At 37.7% G+C, this 26,910-nt stretch overlaps 2 protein-coding genes across 6 annotated transcripts in view; one reads left to right on the top strand and one right to left on the bottom strand.

The window, feature by feature from the left end:
* LOC135475948 (uncharacterized) overlaps nt 1-19,652 on the top strand; it is a 94,125-nt gene extending 74,473 nt beyond the window's left edge. For 3 of the 4 annotated variants that reach the window (XM_064755946.1, XM_064755931.1, XM_064755923.1), the window contains 11 exons: nt 1,454-1,594; nt 2,236-2,367; nt 3,603-3,700; nt 3,985-4,037; nt 5,308-5,372; nt 9,023-9,112; nt 11,670-11,729; nt 12,548-12,702; nt 14,394-14,486; nt 16,011-16,139; nt 17,727-19,652. In XM_064755946.1, the coding sequence (XP_064612016.1) occupies nt 1,454-1,594; nt 2,236-2,367; nt 3,603-3,700; nt 3,985-4,037; nt 5,308-5,372; nt 9,023-9,112; nt 11,670-11,729; nt 12,548-12,702; nt 14,394-14,486; nt 16,011-16,139; nt 17,727-17,919 (1,209 nt within the window). In that variant the 3' untranslated portion in view covers nt 17,920-19,652. The remainder of the gene's footprint in view (nt 1-1,453; nt 1,595-2,235; nt 2,368-3,602; nt 3,701-3,984; nt 4,038-5,307; nt 5,373-9,022; nt 9,113-11,669; nt 11,730-12,547; nt 12,703-14,393; nt 14,487-16,010; nt 16,140-17,726) is intronic. The other variant, XM_064755939.1, reaches the window with a different exon arrangement.
* A 2,312-nt stretch (nt 19,653-21,964) lies between these two features.
* LOC135482052 (wee1-like protein kinase 1-A) lies at nt 21,965-26,166 on the bottom strand. Of its 2 annotated transcripts, none has more exons than XM_064761881.1 (7): nt 25,465-26,166; nt 24,478-24,702; nt 24,182-24,303; nt 23,866-24,012; nt 23,370-23,629; nt 22,939-23,192; nt 21,965-22,738 (listed from the first exon to the last, which is right to left on the bottom strand). In XM_064761881.1, the coding sequence occupies exons 1-7, from the start codon at nt 26,085-26,087 to the stop codon at nt 22,615-22,617; spliced, it is 1,755 nt and encodes a 584-aa protein (XP_064617951.1). In that variant the 5' UTR covers nt 26,088-26,166; the 3' UTR covers nt 21,965-22,614. The 2 variants fall into 2 exon arrangements, with proteins under 2 accessions (XP_064617951.1, XP_064617952.1); XM_064761882.1 differs by having other exon boundaries at nt 24,478-24,699.
* Nucleotides 26,167-26,910: the final 744 nt, after the last annotated feature.

Raw genomic sequence — 26,910 nt, 5'->3', positions numbered from 1 at the left:
CAGTACAGACAAGATAGCTGTTCTGTCCAGACAAGCTCATGTCGATTTTCATCTGGCAGAGTCAGAATTATTCCCTGTTGACAGAAGACTTGTCCAGACGTCTTCCTCACCCTCTGTACTCTGAAGGGGTCAGCCAGACTAACACCTTCTGAACTAAAGATATTACATTCACCTCACTAACTCAAACAAATGTAATCAAAGGTTGGATTCTACAGACTTTACATTGCTGATCCTGATGTATTGGAAAATGAGGCTCTCTGCTACTTGAAAAGTATCCCAAGGATGGTGTAGTCCCAGATATTTTGGTTTTGACTTGAAATCTTGGCTGGCATTGTTTGCTAAAACCTGATTACAGCAAGCTCCATATATGCCTGAGCCCAAAACAACTTACATGAACTACATGTAGGAATTTGCTTCTGCCTCTGGGCAGTAATAATTTCAGCCTGATTACATATACCACACTGCGGAATGAGATAGCTGCTGTGGATGATTTGGTTACTCTCTTGTTCTGCACATGTATGTACTCAGTTTAATGTTTTATGATTTTTATTTTGGTTCCAGGACATAATGGCATATGTTGCAGCTATTCACATTATTTTAGAAGTTACAATATTATTTCCATGGCAGTTTTATCCTGTACCGAACAGTCGACCCCAGTATCAGAATACTGCTTGGTGCAGGACATTGTCCTTGTAATGCTGCTTATGTCCAGACTTGTACATGTGCTTTTTACTACTTTCTAGTCCTTGGCAAACCATTGATTCAATTTGTTAGATGCCTAGAACTGTCAACCATCTGACCATCCCCATCCCAGATTACCATTAACTGTTATTTTCAGCCTGTGCTATTGGTGATTTTATCTCTCCTGTTTCCTTTATACTGTAGATCAGAGATAACTTGCCACTTGAAACCAGGTGTTGAATAGCAACAGTATCATATATAGCACTTCTAGGCAGAGAAACACAGTATTCAATGGCACTGTCTGCTAAATCACATGATAGAGAGAACCTCGTCAAATCAATGTAAATTGTTGGTATGACCCTTGTAGCTGGAGATGGATTTCCTGATTTGGGGAGTGGTATCATTTACAAACATCCTTCACTCGGCTATCAAGGAATAAATCTACGAAGGTGGTTATGTCAAAGAGCCCCCATAGCCTCAGAGTTGTCTGTACATGCAATTCCACCCCGAATGGTACATAGGGTTTATGATCTGGTGCAGCTAGATTCCATTGGAAATGAGCAGATTTCTTCAGGAATGATAACATTACGTCGAAGCACCATGGCAGTTATTAGCGAATATAATGGGAGGATGTTGTGTGCGTGTGTGCTATGTCAATGACAACTGACAACTTTGAATGGATCACACTGTTTTTACTTCTCTTAATGTCCTCTGTTCTCATCATCGCCAAGAACTCTGCTTTTCCCACAACATCTTCTCATTATTATTTCAGGAGAAATTCGCACGCTTGGCGCTGGCCTTTAAGACAGACAAATTAACTCTGGAAAAAAGACTGGAGATCCAGGAACGGTCTCGGGATGTAGCAGAGCAAAATATTGAAAAGGAGCTACAAGGCATAAAGGAATCAGTGATAGTATGTGGAGATCATGCTGATAATTATTGTAGTACCCTCATTATTACTCTACCATCAGTTGAAGCATCAGGAGCAATTAGCATACACCAACTTGTTTATCTTATGCTAACTGAAGATTAAACAGTAAAAATTATAGGCCGTTTCTTATTTTTTTTATTTTTTTGGTTTGTAAATTTTGAAGTTGTTCCAGAATTCAAAGCGGCAGCTGTATCTATGAGCTAAGGTACTAATAAATGATACACGAATCTTTGTTGGCCATGTGCATAGTCTGTGATATTATTAAGCAATTATGTTTTTACCTTTCCTTGATGCTGTATGGGAAATGTGGGAGCACATCTTTTTTTTTCCTGGAGCATTATCAGTGACAGTTATAATGATATCAAATGAAACTATCATTTATTTATTAGTCAAATGCTGAAAAATTCCTCTTTAGATTCAATATATATTTTCAGTGCTTGAATCTTAAATTTTATGATTCTTCATTATTTTGTTAGGCAACAATCGATTAGTTGAATATATTAAATTGTGCCTGCAAGGAAATAGTAGAACATAATAACTTCTTCTAAGGTTTGGCCTGCTCTCAGATAACATCAGTACTGGATTTACAGTATTTAGATGTGTATGAATCTTTTGTCTTGCAGAGCCTAAATTCCATGTGTGTGAATGTCAATACAAGGGACATGTTGGCAAAGCTTCAGCATCATCTAGACGTGCTGGAGCAGTCCACAGTGAGAGTGTCAAGTAGAGCAGAGGTGTATGGGGCAGTGCAACAGGTACCATCAGAACTTCCCCAACATAGTTTACAATATATTTATGATGATATTAATTTTGATTCAGCCTGGTTCATTTTGGAACATGAAGTAGCCAAAGATTTTGCTTCAAGAAACATTCTGCTTTTTTTTTTTTTTTTTTTGGGCTTGTCTTTAGGCGTACATGTAACATTAGCATCTACTGACAGAGAAAGCAGTGTTACTGTAAATGTAAAGGGTGGGGTGGGGTGGGGGTGGGGGGGGGGATCTCAAAAGGTACTACATGTATTGAACTCAGGATTTGCCAACATGAAAAGCACAACAACATGAGTGGAAAGCAGGGCTTCCTCTGGGTCAGTATCTTTTTTAGCCAGTCATTTTAGCCACTTGTCAGATTTTGTAGCAAATACTATTTTTCTTTAGCCGTACTTCCTTAGTGGCCTTGACTTAATCTTTTGTGATCATCAGCTGATTGAACGGAAGCAGTATCCATGACTCTTGTAGGTCTCCATCTGTAATTCGTTTTTATCTGCCTTGGTGTAGCTCCTAGAATCAGTTTAGTGTCTTCCAGCTATATCTGGAGTTTATCAAACGTTACATTTAGAACAATAGCCCTCAAAAATAATGGATTGATGCCTGGCAGCATGTTTTTGTTTTTTAAAAAAAAAATCAGTCCTTCTTTCATCCTATATGTAGGATCCTAGTAAAATGTAATGTCCTCTATTAAAAAAATTTGTTACGAAATTAATTTGTAAATTCAGTTTATTCAAATGCAGCGTTTTGATCAGTACATTGAAGTAACACATTCTGACAGGAGAAAAGCATACGGCATACACATTTATGTAACAGCCATATTCTGAAACATTTAATTTACTTCGGATCCAATAAATATAGTTCATTGAAGTGGAAACATTTAAATTTTTCATGGGAGGTAACTTCATTTACAGGTGTAACTCTACCTTGATTTCAGTCGTTGTGTGTGCATTTTTGTAACAGTAAATTACAAAATTCATGACTATGGAGACTGAAGTTTTGCATTCATGTAAACTAAAGGCAAGCTCAATGGTAGCCATGCTACCATATCTTAAAGTTTATCTAATAAAATAATACTAGCTGGTTCTATCACAAATTGAAATATTGTATGTATACATATACATATGCTGTATAATATTGTGAATAAAAGGAATCATTAAAAATAAAAACGCACAGCTAAAACATTATCACAATTAACATGAGCCTACCTGTGCTATTCTTTGCAGGAGAGTCGTATGAGTAAGGCAATAGATGTCATGATACAGCATGTAGAAAATCTCAAACTGCTTCATGAAAAGGAACATACAGAGCTAGAAGAGGCTAGGTAATGTTTTGTTCATGTTTTTATCTGGTGGTTGTGTGTAATTATTGTAGAAATGGAATTGCATGAGACAGTCGTATTTAAGTCAGTGCTAACTTTGTGAAGTCATCTCCAATACACTTGATATTTGCGAAAAATTAGAAACTTCATGATAATAGAGTAATGAGGAGATGATGTTTTCCAGTGGTATAATGTTTATGCTACTTGAAGATACTTGATTGTGCTGCCTTCTAAAGTGGTAAAAGTTTATGTCTGTCGTTTGCAAGTGAGCTTTTTTTTTGTTGCAGGAAATTCTTACAAGACAACAGAGTGTACAATTCTCTACAAGGATCAGAAACGGGTAATGCATGTTTTAGCAGTACAATACTCAATGATGAGGAGGAGAGGAGCTAATTGTGGGCCCAGTTCCAATGCCTTCATTATAGAATATATTCTCAGGGCCTTGGTGGCAAGAATACTGTCTTGCGTCACATTACATGAAGTTAACTGATCACCGTTTGCCTTCCATCAATACCTCTTGTATATCAGACTTGGCAGAGTGTGCCACTAACTTGCCAAATGTTGGTGGTTTACCTCACGCACCCCCATAACACTGACTGCCATTGTAAAAGTGAAAAAAGCCATATACTGTAATTTTTCAACCTTTTCGTATGATTGCAAGGTGTTAAACTATGAAATGGTGAATTCTAGCAATGTAGTTTTGTCTGCAAAATCAAATTAAAAACATTCATAAACTGCGCTGAAAGTTGGTCTTTCAAATGAAAAAAGTTTGAAGAATTAGCCTAGGGGTAAAATTGTGATCAAGTAAATGGTTGAGTTGTTAAAATGCTTGTCTTTCAGTTGCTATGTGTAGTACACATAAGGTTTAGTCTGAGCCGTGAACAGATAATCCCGGACATTCTCTGGCTTCACTGTTCTTAGGGCCAAGATTGGTGGCTTTATTCATTTATTTGATTGGTGTTTGACCGTATTCAATAATATTTCACTTATATGACAGTGGCCAGCATTATGGTTGGAGGAAACTGGGCAAAGCCTGGGCGAAACTCATGACCATCTGCAGGTTGCTGGCAGTCCTTCCCACGTATGGCCGGAGAGGAAGCCAGCATGAGATTGGTGGCTTTAAGAAACCAACATCATCACAGGACTGTTTAGGTGATCTTACATGAAATTTGTTTGAGATGATTGCTTTCCACCATTATGAAAAGCATCTGTAATGTGCGTATGTCATCGGTGGGAAAGTTCATCAGTTACTTTCCAAAGGCGGGTGGTTTACTTCTGGCACTTCAGGTTTCCCACTCTTCATATGTTCTATAGTAGAATGTTAAACCCAATTCTAGCACAAATAAATGGAAAAGAAAATAACTGGTAGAACTGTACATGATTGGAAGATTTCTGCTCATGAAATAAAGAACATGTTCACAATTCCCAGGAAATGATAATGATATCTTGAAATAAAAACTCTCAATCTCCAATTGTTAAAAAAGCCAGATAGGTTTATTGTTGCTTCAGTGGAGAACTATATTTTCCACAAAGGCATTGTAAACCAGAACAAAAGAGTTGGACGCCTGATTTTTACAAGCACTTGATTCTTAGGCTTATTTCGTGCACAGGTAATTTCGATGCCATCAACTTGAGTAAGAGATCTCTCTCCCTGGCAGGAAATGCAACTGTAAAGGTAAGGATATGCTAATCCACTATCTTCACCAATATTGTTCTTGGTTTTGTTCATGCCCCTGTTGTTTCTTAATTTCATTCATTATTACTTTAAATTGGATTATTAAGAAACTCTGTCATTTGGCCAGATTCAGTTATTACTTTTTGCTTTTGGGTAATGTTGTTACTCAGCCTATGTCATTGAGCATTATTTTCTTCATCAAGCATTGTCTTTTGTTTCGTTTTTTTTTGTCTTTTTTTTTTGTTTTTTTTGTTTTTTGATTTTGGCTTTTGTTTTTTAAATGCGTGAACATATAGGGTTACTTACTCAGTGTTAATTATTGGTCATACCTATTATATACACTGTGCCTAGTCAGGCAGAGGTGTATTAGCAGTTAAGAATGGCATTAAATTTAGTCAGAACTAAAGTTCCATTATTTTGTGTTAGATGTCATCGAGATTAAAGTCTGTCTTCAGCTGTAATAAACTTTTGAACAAACGACACCTACTGATTAAAGCCAACACAGACTGATCTCTTGACACGAATTTCAAAAAAGCCAAGACATACGGCAAACTGAAAAATCTTGATATGCCAGCCTTTGATCTGTAGAAAGGCCTGTAATTTACTTTGCAAAACAAATGTTGTGGCAAGAAATCATTCTAATCAAACATATTTCCCAATGATTGAATTTAGTTGAAAATCAGTTGCCTGTAAAAAATATCATCATTACATTTGAACATATGTTTTTTTTATTTTTCATATAGTATAGAACAGTATATGAGAAAACATTTGGTGGAATTTTTAAAATTTATATCTCCATATCCTTTTCTCTGTGGCGTGTGTTGTGAAGTTGGATTTTGTTTTTTGCGTAGCAAATATTTAATATTTTTGGGGGGAGAAACGTCATCAAATGTCACTAATATTAAACTCTGTTATGTTTTTTCTTGTTGGTATTTTCCTTCAAAACAATTCCTCATTGTCTTAGAATGATGCTTCCTTAACTTGTACAGCAAATCTTAACCCAGTTAGAAACTTTTGATGCTTGTGAATACTACACCTGTTTAGCCAATACCTGACCTTACCTGCCCCTAAAACCTGTATACTTTTAGTTTATACCTGATCAGCTGTAGTTTGAGATTAACTGTTGTACTTTAACCGCCTCAGCAACGGAATAAGCCCACCTCATCCCTGATGGCAGCGGCCTCGGCTGCTAACAAACTGCTCGAGGTACCAGTATCCAGTGTGTCAGTAACCTCATGTCTTCTCATCTTCTGCTCCTCATTCCTTCTTTGTGTCTGCCTACTGTACTTGTTCTGCATGGCCAGTGGCTGTGTGTAATGCTCTGCTTTCGTTTTCTCTCTAGAAACTTTTCTATTCTTTACTGTGCATCTGTGAATGAATAGGTTAACGGACCTGTTCTTGGGTCTGTTTTAGGAAGCAGTCGCAACATGTGTTTGTCAAATCCATGTCAACACAAAAATGAATGCATAAGTTGAATGCATAACATGGTGTAACTTACACGTTGAGGAGATTCTGACTCGAAATCACAATCTTCCTCGTGAGAAATTTTGTATTTTACAAGATAAATCTGTTGTGATTTTACATGCAAATTCTTCAAGATCACTTTAAAGATCATTTAATCAAATGATCAGTGGCTCTTTTAGAAAAAGAGGGGGTCAAGAGCTTTTATTGACCTGTCATTCTTCTAAACATGCTGTCATGGAAGTTATGCCATGTGCAGGTTGAGACTGTTTGTGAAACTAGCCCAAAGTATTCAATCTAGTCGACACGAGTAGGTTTACTTTCAGAACAGTATCACTAAAAGTATAATCTAGTACAGATGAAGCTACTCCAGTAATGACTTACCCCTTACTAGATCTAACTTTACATGTCTTCCCATCCAGTCCATTGTGTTTTACAATCAATCAAACCATGTTTTTGGAATTTATGTCAGCTCTGCACGTCATTTACTTGTGTTTTAAAAAAAACACTTGGTTCTAAATGGTGCAGAGGTTTGATGGTAATTTGTTGTAACTAAAACCGACTGAAAGTAGTTACGCGTTCACTTCAGATCAACTGAAGGACAAGTCATTAAAGAAAATCTCACTTTAGTGAGATTACTTTTATTCAAGTCTTTTCCAGTGACAGTAATTTTTTTTGCATGTCAATTTTTTCAGCATCATATTAACTTCAAACAGTTTAGTTTCCTTTGAATTAATAGCTTGATGCAAGGACATGTGGTCAATCGATCTAGACGTCTCTTTACTGGATGAAATTTTTTATTTATTTTTTTCTTGTTCAACATTGGTGCATCTTGTAATCAAATTGTACTTTTTTTATGTCTACAAATTTTTTGAAATACCTTTTTGTCAACTTTATGTTTTCATCTGAATTATTGAGAGGATACATAGCTTAATTGCTTTCACATAATAGGGCTGCATACTTTATCTCTACTGATTTTACATGTAGGAAGCTGGTAAATTTCATTATGGATTGAGTGCATTGCTTTCCATACTGTATGTGTTCAAGTTTTCATGCGGTAATCAGTTTTGTTGTGTGAGGTGATCATACATTTCTTTACCATGTATGGTGAATGTTTTGAATGGATTTCATAGAATGCTTAGACATGTATATGGTAATTGTTTTGTGTAAACTACATGTAGATAGCACATTACAAACATCTTACTTAAAAGGCAGTTACTTTTGAGTTACTTGTCTATTTTGGGTAGTACACTTGTATTAACACAGTTTAGTGGTGCTGATGTGGCTATGTGTCAGTATTAGATTACAGTTCCCATTTTTGACATTTTTTTAACCCTAATGTTAAACTTAATGACAGTACAGTCATAAATTAATTTTTGGTGTGTGAAAATCAATTTCATATGTAAGGGTTTTTTTTTGTTTGATAGAATTGAATTAATTTTAATACCTTTACCTTTTTGTGTTAGTAGTTATTTTAACAGTGTCATTGTTTTAGTTGAATACAGTTTACCTACAATTTGGTCAAGACTAACTCGCATGAGCTGGAGAGTGAAGTATATACATATGTATATCTCTTAGAAAGAGCCTCAGCACTTAACAGAAACTTTAATATCATGTTGATAAGACTTAAGTGGGTTCCTCAGTTTATACTAGTTCGCTTCTGCACAGTGAGGCTCTGACATATTCCGAAAGATATGGGAATAGCATGGCAACTAGTTCATGAATGCTGAATTCTGCATGTAATATAAATAAACTATTGACAAGCTGGGTTTTTCCCACAAAAAAGTTGCAAAAAAAATGTGAAGGTAACTAATAATTCAAAAGTACTGAAGATGCGTTGGGTACTCCCAGCTACATGTACCATGTACGCCTCAGCTGTGAACTGCTGTGCTATTATCCCAGCTTCTATTGCATGCGTAATGCTTACTGAAGCCGTACTAGAGATAGTCAACCCTAAGATACCCTGTTAGGGAACAAGGGAGACTACTTTGCAAAAAATGACTACCAAAGCGCTACCCTTCATGAGTGCTATTTGACTTCAAAACCATAATACCCAGTTAAGCCTAGTCTGTCAGCAGAAAGAAACTAAAATCATGTAGACTATATGCTGTCATGGCAAGTGATGCTGTTGTGTTTCACTTGATAAAAATTTACATCATTCTTATCTTGATGTGGTTTGCTTGTTTCAGGGTGCCAGAAGACGAAACAGTGTATCAGTACTACCAAAGATATTAGGAGGGTCTGGGACGCCTTTTAGCCTAAGTCAGTCCAGCTCAATGGTAAGAATTGAAAGCTCAAAGCACTGTGTAACATACAAACTTATTATGGCTGTGGCTACTAACTGTTGCGGCTTTGTTTGAACTGCTTTTTGTATAACAGCATGTTAAAAGTAGCTAGGTTTGATGCATGCAAACTGGACCCTTTTTCGCAAAATGGTCTTGTTGTACAAAAGAAGATCAGTTAAAATTTTACATGTCTGATCATGCAATCATGGTTAATCACCAGGGTACATGGGGTGTGGGGTTAGCATAATAGAACTTCCATGGAAGCTCGTGATTATTTAACAACCATATGTGTTTACTTTTAATGACATCAGTGGAAATACCTCACCATGCTTCAGTTTGTTTCTCACACTGATAAATATAGGCTCATTCTCCAATGAAAAAGCTTGGTGACCCCAGCTAGTTAACGGAGGGACAGTATGAATTAAATGGCTAAAATGCCAAGGAGACAAGGAAAATCCCACCACAAAAAATATTTGGACAGTTTATGTTATCTGATAAAATTTAAAGCTCTATGACAACATGACAGTCTCTGAGGAAGAGCTGGGCAAGAGAACTGTCAAGGAGAAAACAGGCATTCCGACATTAGTGAACGATAAACTTTTCAGAAAGCTGGTCTTGCAAATATGGCGACATTGAGAGAAAGATCGGCTTGTGTGTGTGTTCACTGTGCTTCAAAGCACTCGGATCTTTGATGACAAGATCGTTGATGTCAAGACAACAGCAACAACATCAGGCAATCAGCCAGTTTGTCCAAAATGTTGGAAGGCTATACCATTGTTATAGTATTCCTACTAAGTCAGCCTTTTCAAAATACAACAGCATAAACTTGCTGCTAATTGGTTTCCAGCTGCTATAGGGTGATGGGAAACTTAGTAAGGGAGATCACTATCACTGTCAAGGTAAACATGCTTCGTCCAACAGCCGGTTTGTGTAGTTACATTGCATTGGTTGAAGCATGTTGTAAATTTCATGTCTCAGGAATTCCCCAGGTAGGCTTACTCCTATAGTGGAGAATGAGCGTATGTTTATGAGTGCCTGTAACGATCTAAAGTGAGGTATTGCAGCTGATCCTATGAGCGTATCAGAGTTGTGTGGGTATCTGTAGATTACAAGTTTAAAGTTCATGTGTGTAACAGTGTCAGCATTTACCTCAGGAAGTGCTTGTCTCTGGCTTACCATATTACACACAACACCATCTTAGAAGTGCAAAATTCTTGAGTAAGGCATTAAACAAATAAATAATTAAATAAATGTGTATTTGACCATATAGGTCTTTGTTATTGTAACACTAGGTGGGCTAGAGGAACACCTAGGTGATTGAAAGAGAAAGGGGCATAACCAGCCTTAATGAACTGTTACTGGTAATATTAAAAGCACTCCCCTTGTGTGAGATGAAGTTGTCTCCCCTTGAGGGTGTCGGTACTGTGCCATTGAAATGATCTCCTTTAGAATAGGGCATGTTTGCAATATATTACGTTAAATACCAATTGTTTTATGAATGCTTTCTTTTTCATAATGCATTATGCGTCTGCTGGCTTGAATTGTGTAAGTTTCAGTCTTGTGTGTGACATTGAAGAAGAAGATGTTTTCCGATGACACTGCATAACCTGATAGCACATGTAGAATTGTGCATATGTATACCTTCAGAATGAATAAGACTATCAAATTGCTTATTCCCTCCAGCAATTGGTTTTCAGATTTGAATCTCTTCTCATTGAATTTGTGACTGTTAATAGAGGGGCTTACTGATATGTAATGCATCTTCAAATTTTTCAAATTTCAGTAAGTTAATTGTAAAACTGAATGTTAGATCCTAGGTTAAAGTCGCAAGTGACTCTGCAGGGCTAAGTACAGTTGATAATTTACTGTATTTCTCCTGCATTTCTTCACTTTTAAAGTGACTCATTTTGCCTGATTCTGGTTTATTTATCTACCTTATAGGTCCACTTACGAGTGCATTGTAAAGTTTTATTAATTTCATTTTTAAGTTCATTTTATATGCAAAACTAGGTGAAATATAGCTATTATTAAATTAAAAATTAAAATATGTATTAATAGTACATATGTCCCAGTAACACATAGTAACTTAGTGAGCATTATAAATTCTCTTGTCATTATGACATAATGAACTCAGGGCATACAAGTCAGTCTGTTCTTAGATACTGGATCATATATACTTGGACATAAACATTTTTGTGTTTTTCATAAGATTCTGCTGAGTTTGCCGCAATTCTTCAACCTTTTCACATGTTGGCAAAGTGCTTATTCGAGCATATTTTGAGGGCAATATTCTTGATTATGCTTGAAAGTGGCTAATTCAACCAATGTTGTTTTATCTGCAAAATCAGCTTAATAATGTGCATAAATTAGCAGTGATGGTTGCTCTTTCATGTGCCAAAAGGTTGAGGAATTAAGGTACTTCATTTGCATGCTTCATGATGTGTATTCTAAACATGAGTGCTCCCGTAACTATCTAGCCTTGGTGTGCTTGTAGTTTGATTCTGCTTGACTCACTCACTCTGTCATTGCTTGCATGTTTTGCTGACTGTAGGATAGCTCGTGTTACTTTGACTCCAGAATGTTTTCCGACCTGTCTGAGTCCTGGGATGAGGTGAGATATTGATTGCGTTTGGAATGTGTCTTTTTCATTTTGTTGCTTTATGGATCTTAATACAAATTGCAAAATGCCTTATGGCATGTCCAGTATTAAACAAGTGTGAATTTATGTATGACGCACAAACAATGTTACCAAACAATACAGTAAACTGAAGTACAGATGTCAATGTTAATTTGAGGTAGTTCGCCTTTATTTAATCAAAGCTTAGGTCAGTGTGTTATAAAGCTGTATGATACAGTTGTACTTGCAGCACCAGGGGACAATACTCTGCATCTCCGTCTTATCCATCACTAGTGAAGAATCATTAAAATGATCATACCAGTGTTGATCACCACAAAAACTTGATGGATTTATGCTTAGCTCAGTGTAAAAGAGAGGATGAATTTCATCAAAATCGCTGTATAACTTTTCCAGACAGATACTTCCATCCTCCCTCCCTCCCGTCCACTACTACTATAATAACTGTATATTGTGTTGAATTCTTGTCTGTCCTGGCAGTTCCTTCTGTATTCTATTGGCCATTGTATATTGAGCAGATAGTTTAGTCACTAATTCTACATATAATTCTACATTTAGCAACATCTAATTACTGCGCTGTGTATGTATATCATTATCTCCCTTTGCCTGATTAATTCAGTGGAGTTTTGTATTGGAGTTAGATGTGTATAGGGTTAGGTTAACAATTATCTGTGTATAGGATGTATACAATTTTCTTTGTTTAAGATTCTTTGTAAACTTTAGGGAAGAGAAGAGTGAGGAGAAAAAAAAAAAGAAAACATTTGTTTAATGGTCTCTCGCTTGTTACATTTTAGGATCCGAAGACACGATTCCAAAGTGCTATAGCCAGTACTACAGTGAGGTCAGCTGTGGCGGGGGCGTTGAGACGGGCCTCGACGGAAAGGTCCCCCAGTAACCCCTCCCCCAATCTGTCCAAGCAATCTGTGATACAGGACAAACCTTTAGACAAGTAAACCATCATGATTCCAAAAATATACTCATGGCTTTGAAAAAATGATGTAAAAAAAAACAAACCCTTTCACCTTCCACTAGAGGTACTTGTAGAATAAAAATATTCGTGTTGTGGGCTATACTTAGAGTCATGCCATTTTGTACATATTGGATATTGCAATGGATTCCATGTTCGTTTGTTTTTTCCTTTCTTTTTCCTTTATAACCCTGGGTTCATAACAAGCTTATATATCAACATCTGCTGCAATTTCAGTCTTGTGTCAATATCAGTGTTGTTTTTTCTCTTATACGTAGGAGTTTAGTAAATGTGATATTTATTAGTGAAATTCTAATTCACTATTTTGCAAATCTGATTCATTACAGTTATCCATAGATTGTAGATAGATAGAAATAATTCTGAAACTTTCAGAATATATCTGAAGCCATTTGTGGTAACTATTTATAGTGAGTCATTGTTTTTGTTTTCAAGCTGATGGTGGGTGAATTTAATGAAGATGATAATGAAGACACTCAATTATTTTGTGATATCTATTATTCAGTAATGTCTTTACAGCTGTAGTCAGAGTGGTTTGTTGTTGGTAGAGCACCTGTGTCATGGCACTGCCCATGTGTCACATCCTTCGGAACCTGTGGGGGGCTAGGTCACAGGCTGTGGGGGATAGGGACAGTGTGGAGACTGGCCCCACCCAGGATTGATCAGACCAGGGGTGGGGCTGTACCATATGCTGATCAGTCCTCCCACAAAAAGATGACAGACTACCATGACACAGCTGTCCATTTAGCTGTTTTTCTAGTAACTCCATAAAAAAGCAAGGTGTCTCATTCTTGTCTCTTTTTCTCTCTTATGAGCAGGTGCTCTTTGAAAACATTGCCATGAGAGATATGATCAATAATTTTCCACCTTGAATAATACTCTCTTTCTGGCGAAGTTAATTTAGTTTCATCTGTCCCGCATTGCCAACATAGTAAAATCAAAAGATAACATTGATGTAGGCTTTTTTTTATTGTAGCTGCACATCAAGTCGATCATTATTTCATAGAACAGAACACAATACAGTTTCTTGATTTTTAAACATAGGGACATAGTGTGAATATCTCCGCTAATTACAACTTACAGCAGAGTTAATAGTTAGCTTTTTTCTTCAATCACATACAAAGGCTGCCTTTTAAAAAATATAAATATCAGGGTTAGAGCCAGGAATTTTGGTTTTCTCTTTTTCTGATTAAAAAAAAAGTTGTAAGGTTCAGGAAAATTTTTTGTTTTTCATTCGAATGTTTGGATAAAATATGATTTGAAGTTGAAGGAAACTCACTCCTTTGCTGATAAAAATTTTTTTTGTTATTCATTTGATGGTTTGGAAAAAATGTGATTTGAAGTTGTAGGAAAGTCACTCTTTCACCATTAAAAAAAGTTAAGGAAACTCAAAATCAAAAGTGGTTGCTCTTGACATATCATACCTTTATAGAATCTGCCATTTCTTAAAAATCTACTAAATGTATTTAAACTATTTTTGGGTCAGTTTTATATTTCAAGCAAGATATAGGAAGCATGTATTATCCTTAATTACACCTTTGTGTTGTAATGTGCTTGATATACTGGTTAAAATTGTCAAAACATGTGACGCTGAACCATGTGATAACTGAAATGGTAATTAGTGTGTTGATTCTGACCACTTTTCAACCTGACAGGTCAACAGATGAGGGAGGGGATAGAACAAGTACTGCTGCCATGGGAGAGGCAGAGAAAAAGAAGACAACAGAAGAAGATGCTTTCCAACGAGGGTGAGATAATATGCTCCCATTATCAGCACAGGTCATGCCACGTTTGGGAGGTGCAGTAATTGAAGCCCTTAAAGTGCTATTGAGCCGACACCTGACTGAACTAAGAGCATCTCTATTGATGCGGGGAGATGAGGATGTTCCCCGAGTCAACAGGGTCCAGCCGGCGCGTGCATGACACACCGGTTAGATAGCTAGCCTCATCAGTCTGTTTTTCAAATTGTGTTTGATCAGTTTTCAATTGATTATTAGCTTCAGTACTGGGGGCTCTTCTGATAACAATCTCTGTCCATCAGCAGCTAAGTAGCACCTGCCCTTGTTTGTTTTCATTCCCACCTGTGATCAGTGTTCCCATACTGACCGTGGGAGCAGGAAGGCTTTCCTCTCCAAACCGCTGGCTATTTTTATTCAGCGGGGTAGCCCCAAGCCAACTGGCCAGACAAACACTTGGCTATTTTTAGAAGCGAGCTGGAGTTTGCAAAGCCAGGCTAGGTTGACTGGCAGAAGCCAAACAGTCAAACCCTATCTTGTGTCAGCTAGACAGGAACAATAGAAAGGGACAAACTCACTGCCACGTGGTCACCTTGCTGGATTGTTATGGGCAATTGTCAAAGGGAGGGGTATGTGGCTAGGGCACACATGCCAGCCTGACCCCAGGACCTCTGACCCCGCCCCAAACCCCAGCCATAGCCCCCCACCTGTCCCGAGCATGTTTTATTCAGGCTGCTTTCACAACATGCCTCATTTGCTAAACAAGTGATCATCAGCATGCCTACAGGTGGGAGGCCGAATTCCGATACACGCAGTTCATATTCCTTACTGATAGCATCTGGAGGAACTTTAATGAAGTGTTTGTACACCCCAAACACAGGCAGCTGCTCCCAAATCTCAAGTTCATCACAGCTGAACTGCTTAGTCATAAAACAGCGCTCATTTTGTCTTTCGCATAACAGAAAACTTTTAGAAGTTATACCCATGAGTTTCAGCTGGATGTATTAGTGTTTATGAGCATTTTAGTAAATTCAGCTTGTTTTCAGTTTTGAAAGTTATTTGCATAAATCCACATTTAAATCTATCACCTACAGAGTATATATTAACTGGGATATATTTATACATACCCTGTGCGCATTTGCATATTTATTCATATATAATACAATTTGGAATTCAAGTAAATGGAATAAAGCTCTGTTTAGTTAAATTACTATATCTACCGTTTAATATGAGATAATGTTTATAAGAACAGAGGCAATTTTTTTTTTTAAATTTTAGTTGTATATTTTTTGAATTTTGACAAAAAACTCTCAAATGTGGTGAGAAACATTTTTTGTCCATCTACTTTATTTGGAGGAATGTGTACTTACGGATAACAAGTCTGTTGTTCACATTTCAGAACTTCAATTCATAGTGACATCTCATAGACTGACTGACTGTCTATTAATGCTAATTATTAATGATTTAAGATGTCACCATGAAAACAGACAACTTTTGTGGGTTTTTTTTCAAAGCGTTATGTGTTTTATCTATCAGGTTTGAACAAGGTGTGCGGGCTCACCTGGGCAGAGAGATGACAGAGCTGAGGGAACAGCAGCAGGCCTTCTGTGACACACTGGAAGAGCTCATGGATGAGAATGAACTAACTCCAGAAGAAGCTGAGAGGTAAAGCTTGAGAGTTAGAGGTGAAATATTATTTTTACTTTTTCAGCAGTACCAAGCGTGCCTCAGACTTTGTTGAGTGGTATTCGGTCTGCAAAGATACATTGGATTGGCCAGATAATTTTATCAGTAGGAAGCACTCTTGCAAATGAAAAAATAACATCAGTGTTTTTCTTTTTGCAGAATTTGTAAAAATTTAGTTTTAATAATACTAAAAAGTTAGTATAATAGTTGTCATATGTATCTTAGTCTGTTGATTTCTACACACATAAAGACATAAAATGCAGTGAAGTAAAATTAGATAAAAGAAACCAAATAATCTCAGTATTTTAATTTGATTCAACTGTGCACATGACACAAACATCAATTATGTATGGTGTTTTCAACACTTTACAAATTACCAGCATCCGGTGTCGTCATTAATATGTAATACAAGGGAGCATTTTGTTTGTGTGACAGGAGGCAAATGGACTTCAAAGTTGGCTCAATGGTTAATTATTCATGATTGTTTGAGGAAAGAAGAATTTATAAACAGCCTAACTATGAGTGTAAAGTCTGTTGTGAGAAGGGGGCTTCTGTGGCTGGGGTTTAGCACGCCAGCTCAGCACAATGACACAGGAGCCTCCCACCAATGCAGTTGCCGTCCGTTCAAAGGTTAGAGCAACCTGTGGATGGTCATGGGTAGAACAAGGATTCCTCCCACCATATTGCTGGCCGCTGTTTAATAAGTGGAATATTCTGTAGTATGGCATGAAACACCAATCGAAAAAATAAATATTTTCATAAATGATATACGTTTGTTCTATTTATGTGTTATTAAAATCATCTTCTTTATTGTGTTTTCCCTTTCTTTAACTTTATCGTGATCAGATCCTACCATAATGCTGGCCATCGTCATATAACTGAAATATTTTTGAGAACCGTTAAACACCAGATAAATACATATCATTATCAGGATAAAATTCAAATCCAATGGCATGTGCTTGCACGTGTCTGGGTTTGCAAAAAATAGAAAACTGCCTGTTCCATACTAAGATGCTATACGGTGGCTTGATTCTTTAAAATTGCTTATGTTCAGGACTTAAAAATACATGTGAATGCAGAATAAGCCTTTGTGCATGTTTCATTCCATGGCAGTATTGAGATTATCAAACTGGTTATTCCAGAACTGCCATAAAAGCCTTTAATGTCCCTGAACAAATGTTACTTTCTGTTTTTGCCCCTCAGTCTTAATATTCATGGGGATCTCCTCAGGCCTTCTTCAGCATTTTCTGGCAGTCCGTGGCATTTCTTTGACTGTCTTTAGCATTTTCTCTGGCCATCTTTAACATTTTCTGTGCCTGTCTTCAGCACTTTTTCTGAAAGTCTTCAGCATTTCCTCTGACTGTCTTTAGCGTTTTCTTAGCGTGTCTTCAACATTTTCTGTGGCCTTTGTTGCCAACATTCTCTTAGAATGACCTTGAAGCAGAATAAAGTGTTCTTATTTTAAAAAAAGAAACCAACTTTTTATTTTACTGTGTTAGCAATATAATTTATGTGTCCATTACATAGAGAACTAACAGTGTTTTACCACTGGTTTTGTACTTTCAGTGATAAAGGAACTGTGATAGACCGCTTGTGGCAGTTGTTCCCAGAGTGGGAGAAGTCCGGCCAGAAGATTCGACTGACATTGGCTGGGTTCGTCTGTCTAATGGCCCTGTGTAGTATTTTCTTCAGTCTGATGCCTGTGGGAGCCGTTACTGTGGAAGGCTCACTTACATATCCACAAAAGCCACCAGCATAAGGATAATTAACAGTGAAGACAATATTGCTTGATTGATTTAATGTGATACAATCCAGTGAGCTAATGAAAGCAGCCTATTGTTGCACTGGACCCACAAGGATATTGTTACTTCCACCCATGCTGTGGAGGTAGGTGTAGACCTGTTGACAGGCCAGAGGGAGACAAGGCTCTAATGAGTGGTCACAGAGAGACAATACTGCCTGATGGACATGATGGGATACAGTCCAATAAGCAAAGGAGCAATGTCCTTCGATGACATCTTGGACAATCCACATGTTACATTGCTTGTGACATCTCACCATGGAGATGCACTGGTCGTTTTAACCTATAGGGGTCATTCTGGAAATGACAACAACAATTACAGCATCAACAGAACATTCCCCTCCCTCTCCCTATCCCAATTTCTCTTGTCACAGAGGTGCTGGAAGCTAAAGAATGACTTGTTACAGTACACCATACATGTAGTGGCCCTCTAGTGGAGATGCTGGACATGCTTGATGTCTAATGTGTAAATGCTCAGACATATCACCAGTTCCTGCTCTGTGCTGCATTCCATACAGGGAAGTACTGGCCTGAATCGAATTTCAGTGGGGTAATGATACATCTGTGTGTGGATGAGAGCAGTGGGTACAAGCATCAGCAGGAGACCCCTTTGGTACTGGAGATACTGTGTATAGTATTACATGTACCTCTACCCCAAGTGGGGAGCCAGATTACTGTTAAATCTGTGGGATGATGATGGTGGGTCAGTACAGCAGTATGGAGGTGGGGGTGACGGACCACTACCACTGAAAGGTAATGCTTCAGAGCCTAGCGGAGGGGTGCTGTATACTGACTACACTATGGCTACACCCTCAGTGGAAGTGGGTGTTGTATGTATATAGCAAGTTACCTGATCTGTGTCCAGTTGGTATAGTGCTGGGTGTCCATTTCAACCAACCTCCACGCCCCTCTCACACCTATTGCCCTTTGACCCCCCTCCCACCAACTGCTGTGATCGCTGGATGTGTCTTAACTGTATGGAATCTTCTTCTCGGAGCCATTTTGCCAGCTGATGTCTTTTATATTAATTTATTAAACCTAATGATAAAAAAAAATTGAGATATGAGATATTGGAGGAATCAGTACTTGTTGAATCTTTTGTGTTTAAGTTATTTGACTTTTTATTCAACTACGCCATTATACACATGTTTCTGTCTTCATAAAGACATGTCAGAGTTTTTTGCTGGAACAAATTGTTAATATGATGTACTCTAAAGATAATATAAAATAGGTGATTTAAAGTTTAAAAATTATATATTGTAATGTTGTGATGAAAAGTTGTCTGGAAAGTTCAGGGGCCAATATTTATTTATTCAGATGCACAGGATGTGATGGGTTTGTTAAAATAATTTGGTGAACTGAGGACATATATGTCAGTATAAGAAAAGAGATTCAGGGTGTAAATCTCCCTTGTTCTAAGGACTTGAAGTCTTTGTAGTGTGCCGGTGGCCTAACTGTTGATCAGATAATTTATTTTAATGTCATTTTAGTAAGGAATTTCGATCATTTTCGTCTAAAGTTTTGATATCTCACCAATTTCTTAGCAATGTTAGTGGGTTTTTTTTTTTTTTTTTTAAATGTGTGACTTTATTTTTCTGTTACAGGCTGTAACTTAACCAGAAATGATGTAATGTTTGGCAGTTTCATGACATGTCATCAGTCAGTATGAAATTGTGCAAGTGTCAGCTAAGATGGCATTTGTTTGTCTTTTCAGCCGACTGTTTAACTCCATAAGATTAAACTCCTTTAAGCATGTATCAGATAAGTGTTGTATTTAGAGATCAGACTGATAACACTATTTACGGAAGTCATCCTACTCATCCGAAGAGCCTCTATCCAAAGTGTGTCTCTCATTGTCTGGGCATAAAGCCTAGTTTTTCGCTTCCGGCCTGAAGCTCTTCCTTTGTTTCGCTCTTTAGAAATTCACCAAGGAGGAAGACTCCAGTAAAAAACAAATCACCAGTGACAGCACTATTCCCACGGATTGGCCGAAGGGTAGTTGACCACTGCTGTACAATAGAGGTTGCAAGTAGCCCCAGGTATTGTGCTGTCACTGGGGCTCCATTGTCCACTAGCATTGTCCCTGGGTATAGGCCAAGTTACCTGTATACTATGGTACTTCTCGCCCACAATGGTCTGAGTCATGTAACAGGTGGGGCTAGTATGCTTCCCCTCCACCCACAGCAAGCCAAGAAGAAAATGATCAACAGATTCAAACTGCCTGAGTCATTGATTTCTGAATCATCTGTAACTGCCAAAGCTACCCAGCTTGTCGGCTGTCAGGTTAACTGTCACTGTTGACAGCACCAGAGGATGTAATTATTCCCAAACCAACAAAACTGGCCCATTCAGAAACTTTAATTGCCTTGAAAAGTAGTCGGGATCAATATGTTGACACTTGAAAGTGAATCAAAATGCTTGAAATTTCAACTTTAAACGTTTTGAATCTAATGTTTTCTCTGGTGAATTGACCATGATTTCACCAAGGAGAAAGAGACCATTCATTAATCATTAACTGCTGGGTTCTTGTGGAAGTTAGCTTAGCCTGAAAAGAGTTTTATCCATTCTCCCTGGTTTCAATTCATCTGATGGCATCTGGTATCAAGGTTGTTTTTAGGTTTCTTTATGTTACAGAGGTTTAAATGTGTGGCTTTACCTCAATAAGGGTTTATTTTCATTTTTTACTTTTCTTCCCTTTCTTTTTTTTTTCGCTCTTTTTATCATTCTTTAAATTATGTATCTTATTACTATTGTGCATTGAAATCTTCATGGTGCAATCTGTTGCCAGTTGGTTGAATATCAAATATAAAATATGTGAATTAATTACCAGCTTTCAGCATTTCTTCTTTATGTAAAATGTCTCCTGTATTCCCACATTCCATAAACAGAGAAGCAGGATGTAGTCTTTGCAGTGAAAAAGAAAACCTAGGGTGGCTTTTTCTGTTGCTCATTAAATATACTGTATTTCATTTAAAGTTTAGCATTTTTCACTAGACACGTTTTGTTTCACTGAGACAAATTTTTTCACCCTATAGTGATAAATTTCTTAGAAAAACTTAGGTGTTGGCATCAGAATTGTCATTTTGAGGCCTTTGTTCTTCTGAAAGTGATATCATCCAGTTATGTAACACTTGTTGCAATTCAAAGCTTTCAGGAAATTCTGATTTATGAATTTCAATCTGTCTTGTCAGCAAAAGCTAAGAATAAGTTATGTGTGATGTTTTTATGATGTATGCACACCACAGCCATCAGATTTAATAGAGGGAGGAAATCCGCAAACATGTTAGAGCTATGGTCTAATTCAACATTGTTAGCCTACAGAATCCAGAGAGCTCGAAAAAGTAAAATCTCTCGGTTTATCTGTTTGAAAAGAAACTCAGTTTGATTGCTTCAGATTGTTTACTGCCATACTGAAGAATATTTCAGTTATTCAGTGTATGTCACTTGGGCAGGTGAAACCAGGCAGCCCAGGGTAAACCTTCAACCGTTTGAAAACTACTGACGAATAAAACGAAACTGCCATCGACACATGGCCACAAAGAATATGGTCACCCAGAAAAGTTCTGGTTCTGGAAAAACACTTTTGTCATACCAGGGATACCATACTTTAATTGTACCGTAGGTATGGATTGGATCTACATGTTGCAGTCGCCCTCTACCACACCGGCTAAGTTCATTGTTAGTGCATGTACCATATTATCACAGAGCCTGTACTTGGATGAAACCAGATTGTGGCAAGTTGGTTTGAGTCAACCATAGCCTTACAAGCTTAAATCTTCCGGATGCTTTTCTCAGTTATCTCCTCAAGTTGTCGAATTCTATTTGCAAGTTCTAATTGACTCCATACAGGATAATAAAAAAACAAATTAGGAATAAAGAATACAGTAAGAAAGTTCACCAACAAACACACAGAAATAGTTTTCAATATTTATTAATTATCAAAATCTTTGATAATGACCTTCAATGTACAGTCATGGTAAAATTTTGTACAACTTTGCCCAAAAGTACGCGGTCTCTCTTAACAAAATCTGTGAACTAATTTGCATAGCTCAAATCTGCACTAAAAAACTGCCTTGTACAGCTATGTACCAGGGGCACAGTAACCAATATAGATAGTGATATTATACAGTAATAAACCTCATTTTTTACAGCTAAATACAGGCTTGCGTCTTGGTCATAAAACAAAAATAACACTTTACATATATGCACCTTGAATAAAATTTTCGCACTCAACAGGAATGACCAGCACGAAGATCAACATGGTAGGTTTGTTAATAGAAGTTGCATCATTTTTTCAAATTTCAATGAAAAACTCTTTAAAAAGAAACTTAACTACACTATCTTTATGCAAAAGAAAAACAGAATGAACAAAAATTACACCAAGAAACAAAGAAGCTTCCGTTAACAAACCTAACCAGTTTAAAATAGCACCACTTCATGATCTGCATTTGGAATGAAATATAATGTCCAATTGTGTTTTCACATTTTGTGACAACACTTTTCCCCCACCCTTGTCCATTGGTCCCGAGGTCCCACATCACAGTATACATGTACCACATACCATAATAGTCAATGGTATATCAAGCACCTTTAACAATCAGTCCAGCTGACTATAAATAGAATTATCACAGGCATCCATCTCTCAAGGAGTCATCACAATGTGAAACTGGTGCTGCGCTTCATTCGGAATCCTAACAATCGGCTGGATGGTCGTGGAACAGTACTGAACACTGGCTTCTGCTGGACATCACGGTTTTGAAGAGCTTCTAGCAACTGCCTGAAAACAATAAACAGTCTCATAAGAATTCCGGTACAATGAATGTTAAAACTTTCTTACTATTTTTTACCAGTGTCATTTTCATCACTGCAAATGAATTTATCTGAAACTACTTGTACAAGCAGCAAACTGTAATGGAGTAAACTTTCTATTAATGAAGATCACAACTATGCATGTTGTGACTAAAAATGGATACATACCTCGATAGAATCTCGTTCTTGATGCGCTCCTCGTGGAGTTCCTTCTGCAGCTGGCTGCGGGTCAGTTTGGATTTGGGACACAGGCCAGAGTTCTGCACAATGAAGGAGGCAGTAGGTCTGAAGGAAGGGTCTGGGTGGACCAGCTTCTGTATGAGACAGTTCAGCTTGGTCGAGTACTGGGACAGGTAAGGTATGTGGCCGTCCCGGATGGCATGCCACAGGTCACCATTCTTGGGGAGTGCTTCTAGGGTAGCCTGAGAAAAATAAATAGAATATCATGATTACAAATCTGACAAATTTAACAATGCATATTATCAACATTGTTAATATTGTACGAACATAAGTTTTCATTATGTTAAATAAGCCGGATTTACTGTATCACTTTCATAAACATTCATTCAGCATATACTTTGTGTTATGAGGATACTTACAGCTTCATATATAGTCAATCCAAGGGAGAAGATGTCAGCCTTAGTGAGATGGTCATAGTCATCCTTAAGGAGCTCTTTAGGGAGGTAGCGACAGTCCCCTTCCTCCTCCACAGTGGGGTTAGATACAGAGGTCACGTGACCAAGGTCACCAATCTTGTACAGGACACTGTCTTCACCATCTTCTTCCTCTTCTTCGCAGGATTCCATGCCACTCTCTGGAGAGCTGGTGTATTGTGGGTCTTTGTGAATGAAAATGTTACCTATAAACAGAGACAAAATTATTAGTCACATTAAACAAAGATAAGTACACAATTCACATAAATAGCAGAAATTTCTTGGCCCTATGACACTAAGGCATATATAATTTCAAAATGTTAACCAATTTAGCAAACTGCAAAATCATTAATATGACATCAGATGTTAATTCTGAGTTTCTGAATTGTTTATGATGTTGAAAGATTATAAATACTCTGTTAACATTGAATTGTGACAGTACCTGGCTTAATGTCAAGGTGCACCAAATTCTGGGAATGGATATACTTCAAGCCCTGGGCGATCTGGTAAAGGATGACTTTCAATTCTTCTTCACTGAATGTTTTTCCAGAGGTTCTGCGTTCTTCAATTAAGTCGGCCAAACTACCACCTGAAATCACAAGAAATAATTTATTGAATATTAAGTTCCCTCATTTGTCACCAATATATGATGTATCAAATTTAAAATGATATATATAATATATAGGATAGTATTATCTCTAATTAATTTAATTAATTTTCCTCTGCTTGTACAGTGAAACACTAGGAATGAAACTTACCATTACAGTACTCGTTCTGAATGAACATGTAATCATCTTCTGCCCAGGCGGAGTAGTATCTGACAACATGGGGATGCTTCCCTAACACAGCATGGGCATACACTTCATTCATAGCATTCCGCCTGTAAACAGAAAATAAAAGGCAAAATAAACAGGTGAACACAACCAAAAAACCTGTGAAACAGACAAAATAAACACAAATCTGTGATATAGTTACTCCTATTTTTTTTCTTTCAATACTGCTTGTCACCTACATTATAACTTTAGTGTTTATGTGTTCAATTTCCTTTACTTACTCATAAACACTGCCAGCAACAGGTGCTTTGGATTTCTTGATGGCATAGGGACAACCATCCAGTCTATGCACACACTTGTAGACACTGCCATATTCCCCATCCCCAAGTTTGCTGAGCTCATGAAATTCCTCGTTGTACCGGGATGTGTTGATCTCATGAAGGGCAAGCTTCTTGTGGGTGGGAGAATCATCAATCTCATCTTCTGTGGAGTCATCTAGCACACTGCTTAAAAATACATATATATTTTTTATTATCATGGAGTAAAATATATTGAACAAATTGAACAGATGCCATCATGTGACTGACACATAAACTAAACTTCTATTTTTTGGACAGTTATATAACAGAAAGGTGTTAAAAACAATGACTTTGCACATCCACCCAGTCTATTCATAGCACACATTTACGGATTATAAGAACATTGTTTGAATGCCAGCCCTAAAATCTACCCCATGCTGTTTACAGAACATCAAGGGGATTATGGATGGTTTCCCTGGGGAGCAGTGCCTGAATGACACCCTATGACAGCATACCATTCACCCACCTCACCTTTACAAAGCCCAACCCCCCAGGGTAACACTAATCCTCCCTTTGTATCATTTAGTCTAGCTCCCAGCATGAGTCTTACTTGGCAGGTTCCAAATTACACAACATACACAATAGCAACCCAAGCTATAAATTTGAAGGGTGAATTTTGAAAGTTTTGAAATTAGGTCACATAATTCTGACATTTCTTAAACGTTTCTTAAACTTTCCAGAAAGATCTGGAAAATTACACTAGGCGTCACTGGCGTCTAAATTCCATGTATGGTAATTCAAATACAAAGCAGCCCTACTGACCTACAAATGCACCATATGCTAGTTGAGTCATGAGTCATGTACGTTCACTTATCACAATTATTTACCCACATGAATCAATCACCAAAATAATGATAGATGCATGATAATTAAGCATCATGTAAACAAATCACAAAAATATGAACATACCTTTCAAATGCGGATCTGGATCTTTTCAAACTTGAGACAGAACCGGGGTGGTTGTTGTCTGGGGTGAAGGGGTTGATGTTGGCCTGGGGTCGGTTTTCTGGCTGAGGTCGGGGTGTTCTGAACTTCCGTGAAGGCCTCTTTCGTCGCTGACACTTCTCTAACAATGTCTTTGGTGTGTGGGGAACATCGAATAACCTGAGGGATCGGAGTTTTCGATGGGGAGGGTATATCGGGCACGGGGACTGAAACTTATTGAAGGCGGGACTTGGCTGACACACGGCCGGTAAATCGCCATCAACTTGGTCCTCACTTTCATCAATGTTGAACGAAATTGGGGACAATCGTCCACGTCTGGTCGGTCTTCTGGGGGTAGCTCTGGGACTAGAGTCCGGGGATGTGGTAGGTAAATCAATATCCAAGTAATCCGAGGCTGATGAAGGATCTTCCATGGGTATCCGAGAACATGTGAAAGGTGACGCCATGTTGTCGTAGGGAAGCTCATCGTGATCATCAGCACTAGACTCGCCATCCGAATGTAAAAAATCCAGGCGTGTAGCGAGCACTTCCTCCTTTTTCTCCGCTCTCTTGTATCGTCTTCGATCGGTAATCCGTGTGAGTGACATGGTTAACTTGGGTCTGGATGAAGCAGGTAGTGATATGTGTTCAAATCTGCGGTACTGACATCAATTCAGCTGTGACACAGTTTTATACCGAACACCGCACAGTTTGAGATTTGGCGGGGCCGTTAGGCACGTGACACGCGTCAGCCAATCAGAGCAACGGGTACTTGCTCTGAGCGATTGGCTTCACGTTAGCGTCACATGACACGCCCTGGGGGGTCGAGTCGCCTGAACTTGTTTACGCTGTGAGTTTGGCTTTGCCAACTTGATGAAAGACAAATAACTGAACAGTGTTAGAGTTCCCCGTTGTGTTCATAATTCACGGATGCTCTCAGAAATGGACAAATAGATTATAGAAGTGACTAAATGCTGTGGAAGATTAATTTCCAAAACTATAGACATTTAATCCCAGGAAAATCTGAACATGTAATGTAATATACATAAACGTGTACCATGGATTAATCAATGCGAGGTTATTTTGCTCCAGCTTACATTGTTTTTGGACGGAGAGTTAAAATCAACGCGATAAAAGTAGGCCCTACTGTTGTAAATGATGACATCATATATGTGTATATAGCATATTAGTTATGCACACCCATCTTGTTATCTTGGAAAATGCTATATATAAGAAAAATAGCAGTTTTATTTACATTACATCATTTTTAATGTTTGTATTCTAAAAGTGACACTAAAAGCCAAAACATTTGAGTTCAAACCAAACAAATAAGCAAATGGAAACCGTGTGTAGATCGATAAACAATATATTGTCTTTACCAGTTGTATATTCACTTATGTTATGTAAATTACATATGTACCGTTCGTTATG

Source organism: Liolophura sinensis, chromosome 1, assembly GCF_032854445.1.
Source record: "Liolophura sinensis isolate JHLJ2023 chromosome 1, CUHK_Ljap_v2, whole genome shotgun sequence".
NCBI lineage: Eukaryota > Metazoa > Mollusca > Polyplacophora > Chitonida > Chitonidae > Liolophura > Liolophura sinensis.
The sequence above is the reverse complement of the archived record's forward strand: the minus strand, read 5'-3'. Positions and strand labels throughout refer to the sequence as shown.

Bases quoted from the DNA above. Each gene is read 5' to 3' on its own strand.
- LOC135482052 (XM_064761881.1), bottom strand. From the start codon at position 26,087: ATGTCACTCACACGGATTACCGATCGAAGACGATACAAGAGAGCGGAG. The intron at 24,703-25,464 runs GTATGTTCATAT...TGTATTTTTAAG, and splicing joins TCCAGATCCGCATTTGAAAG to CAGTGTGCTAGATGACTCCA. The intron at 24,304-24,477 runs GTAAGTAAAGGA...TTCTGTTTACAG, and splicing joins GTTGCTGGCAGTGTTTATGA to GCGGAATGCTATGAATGAAG.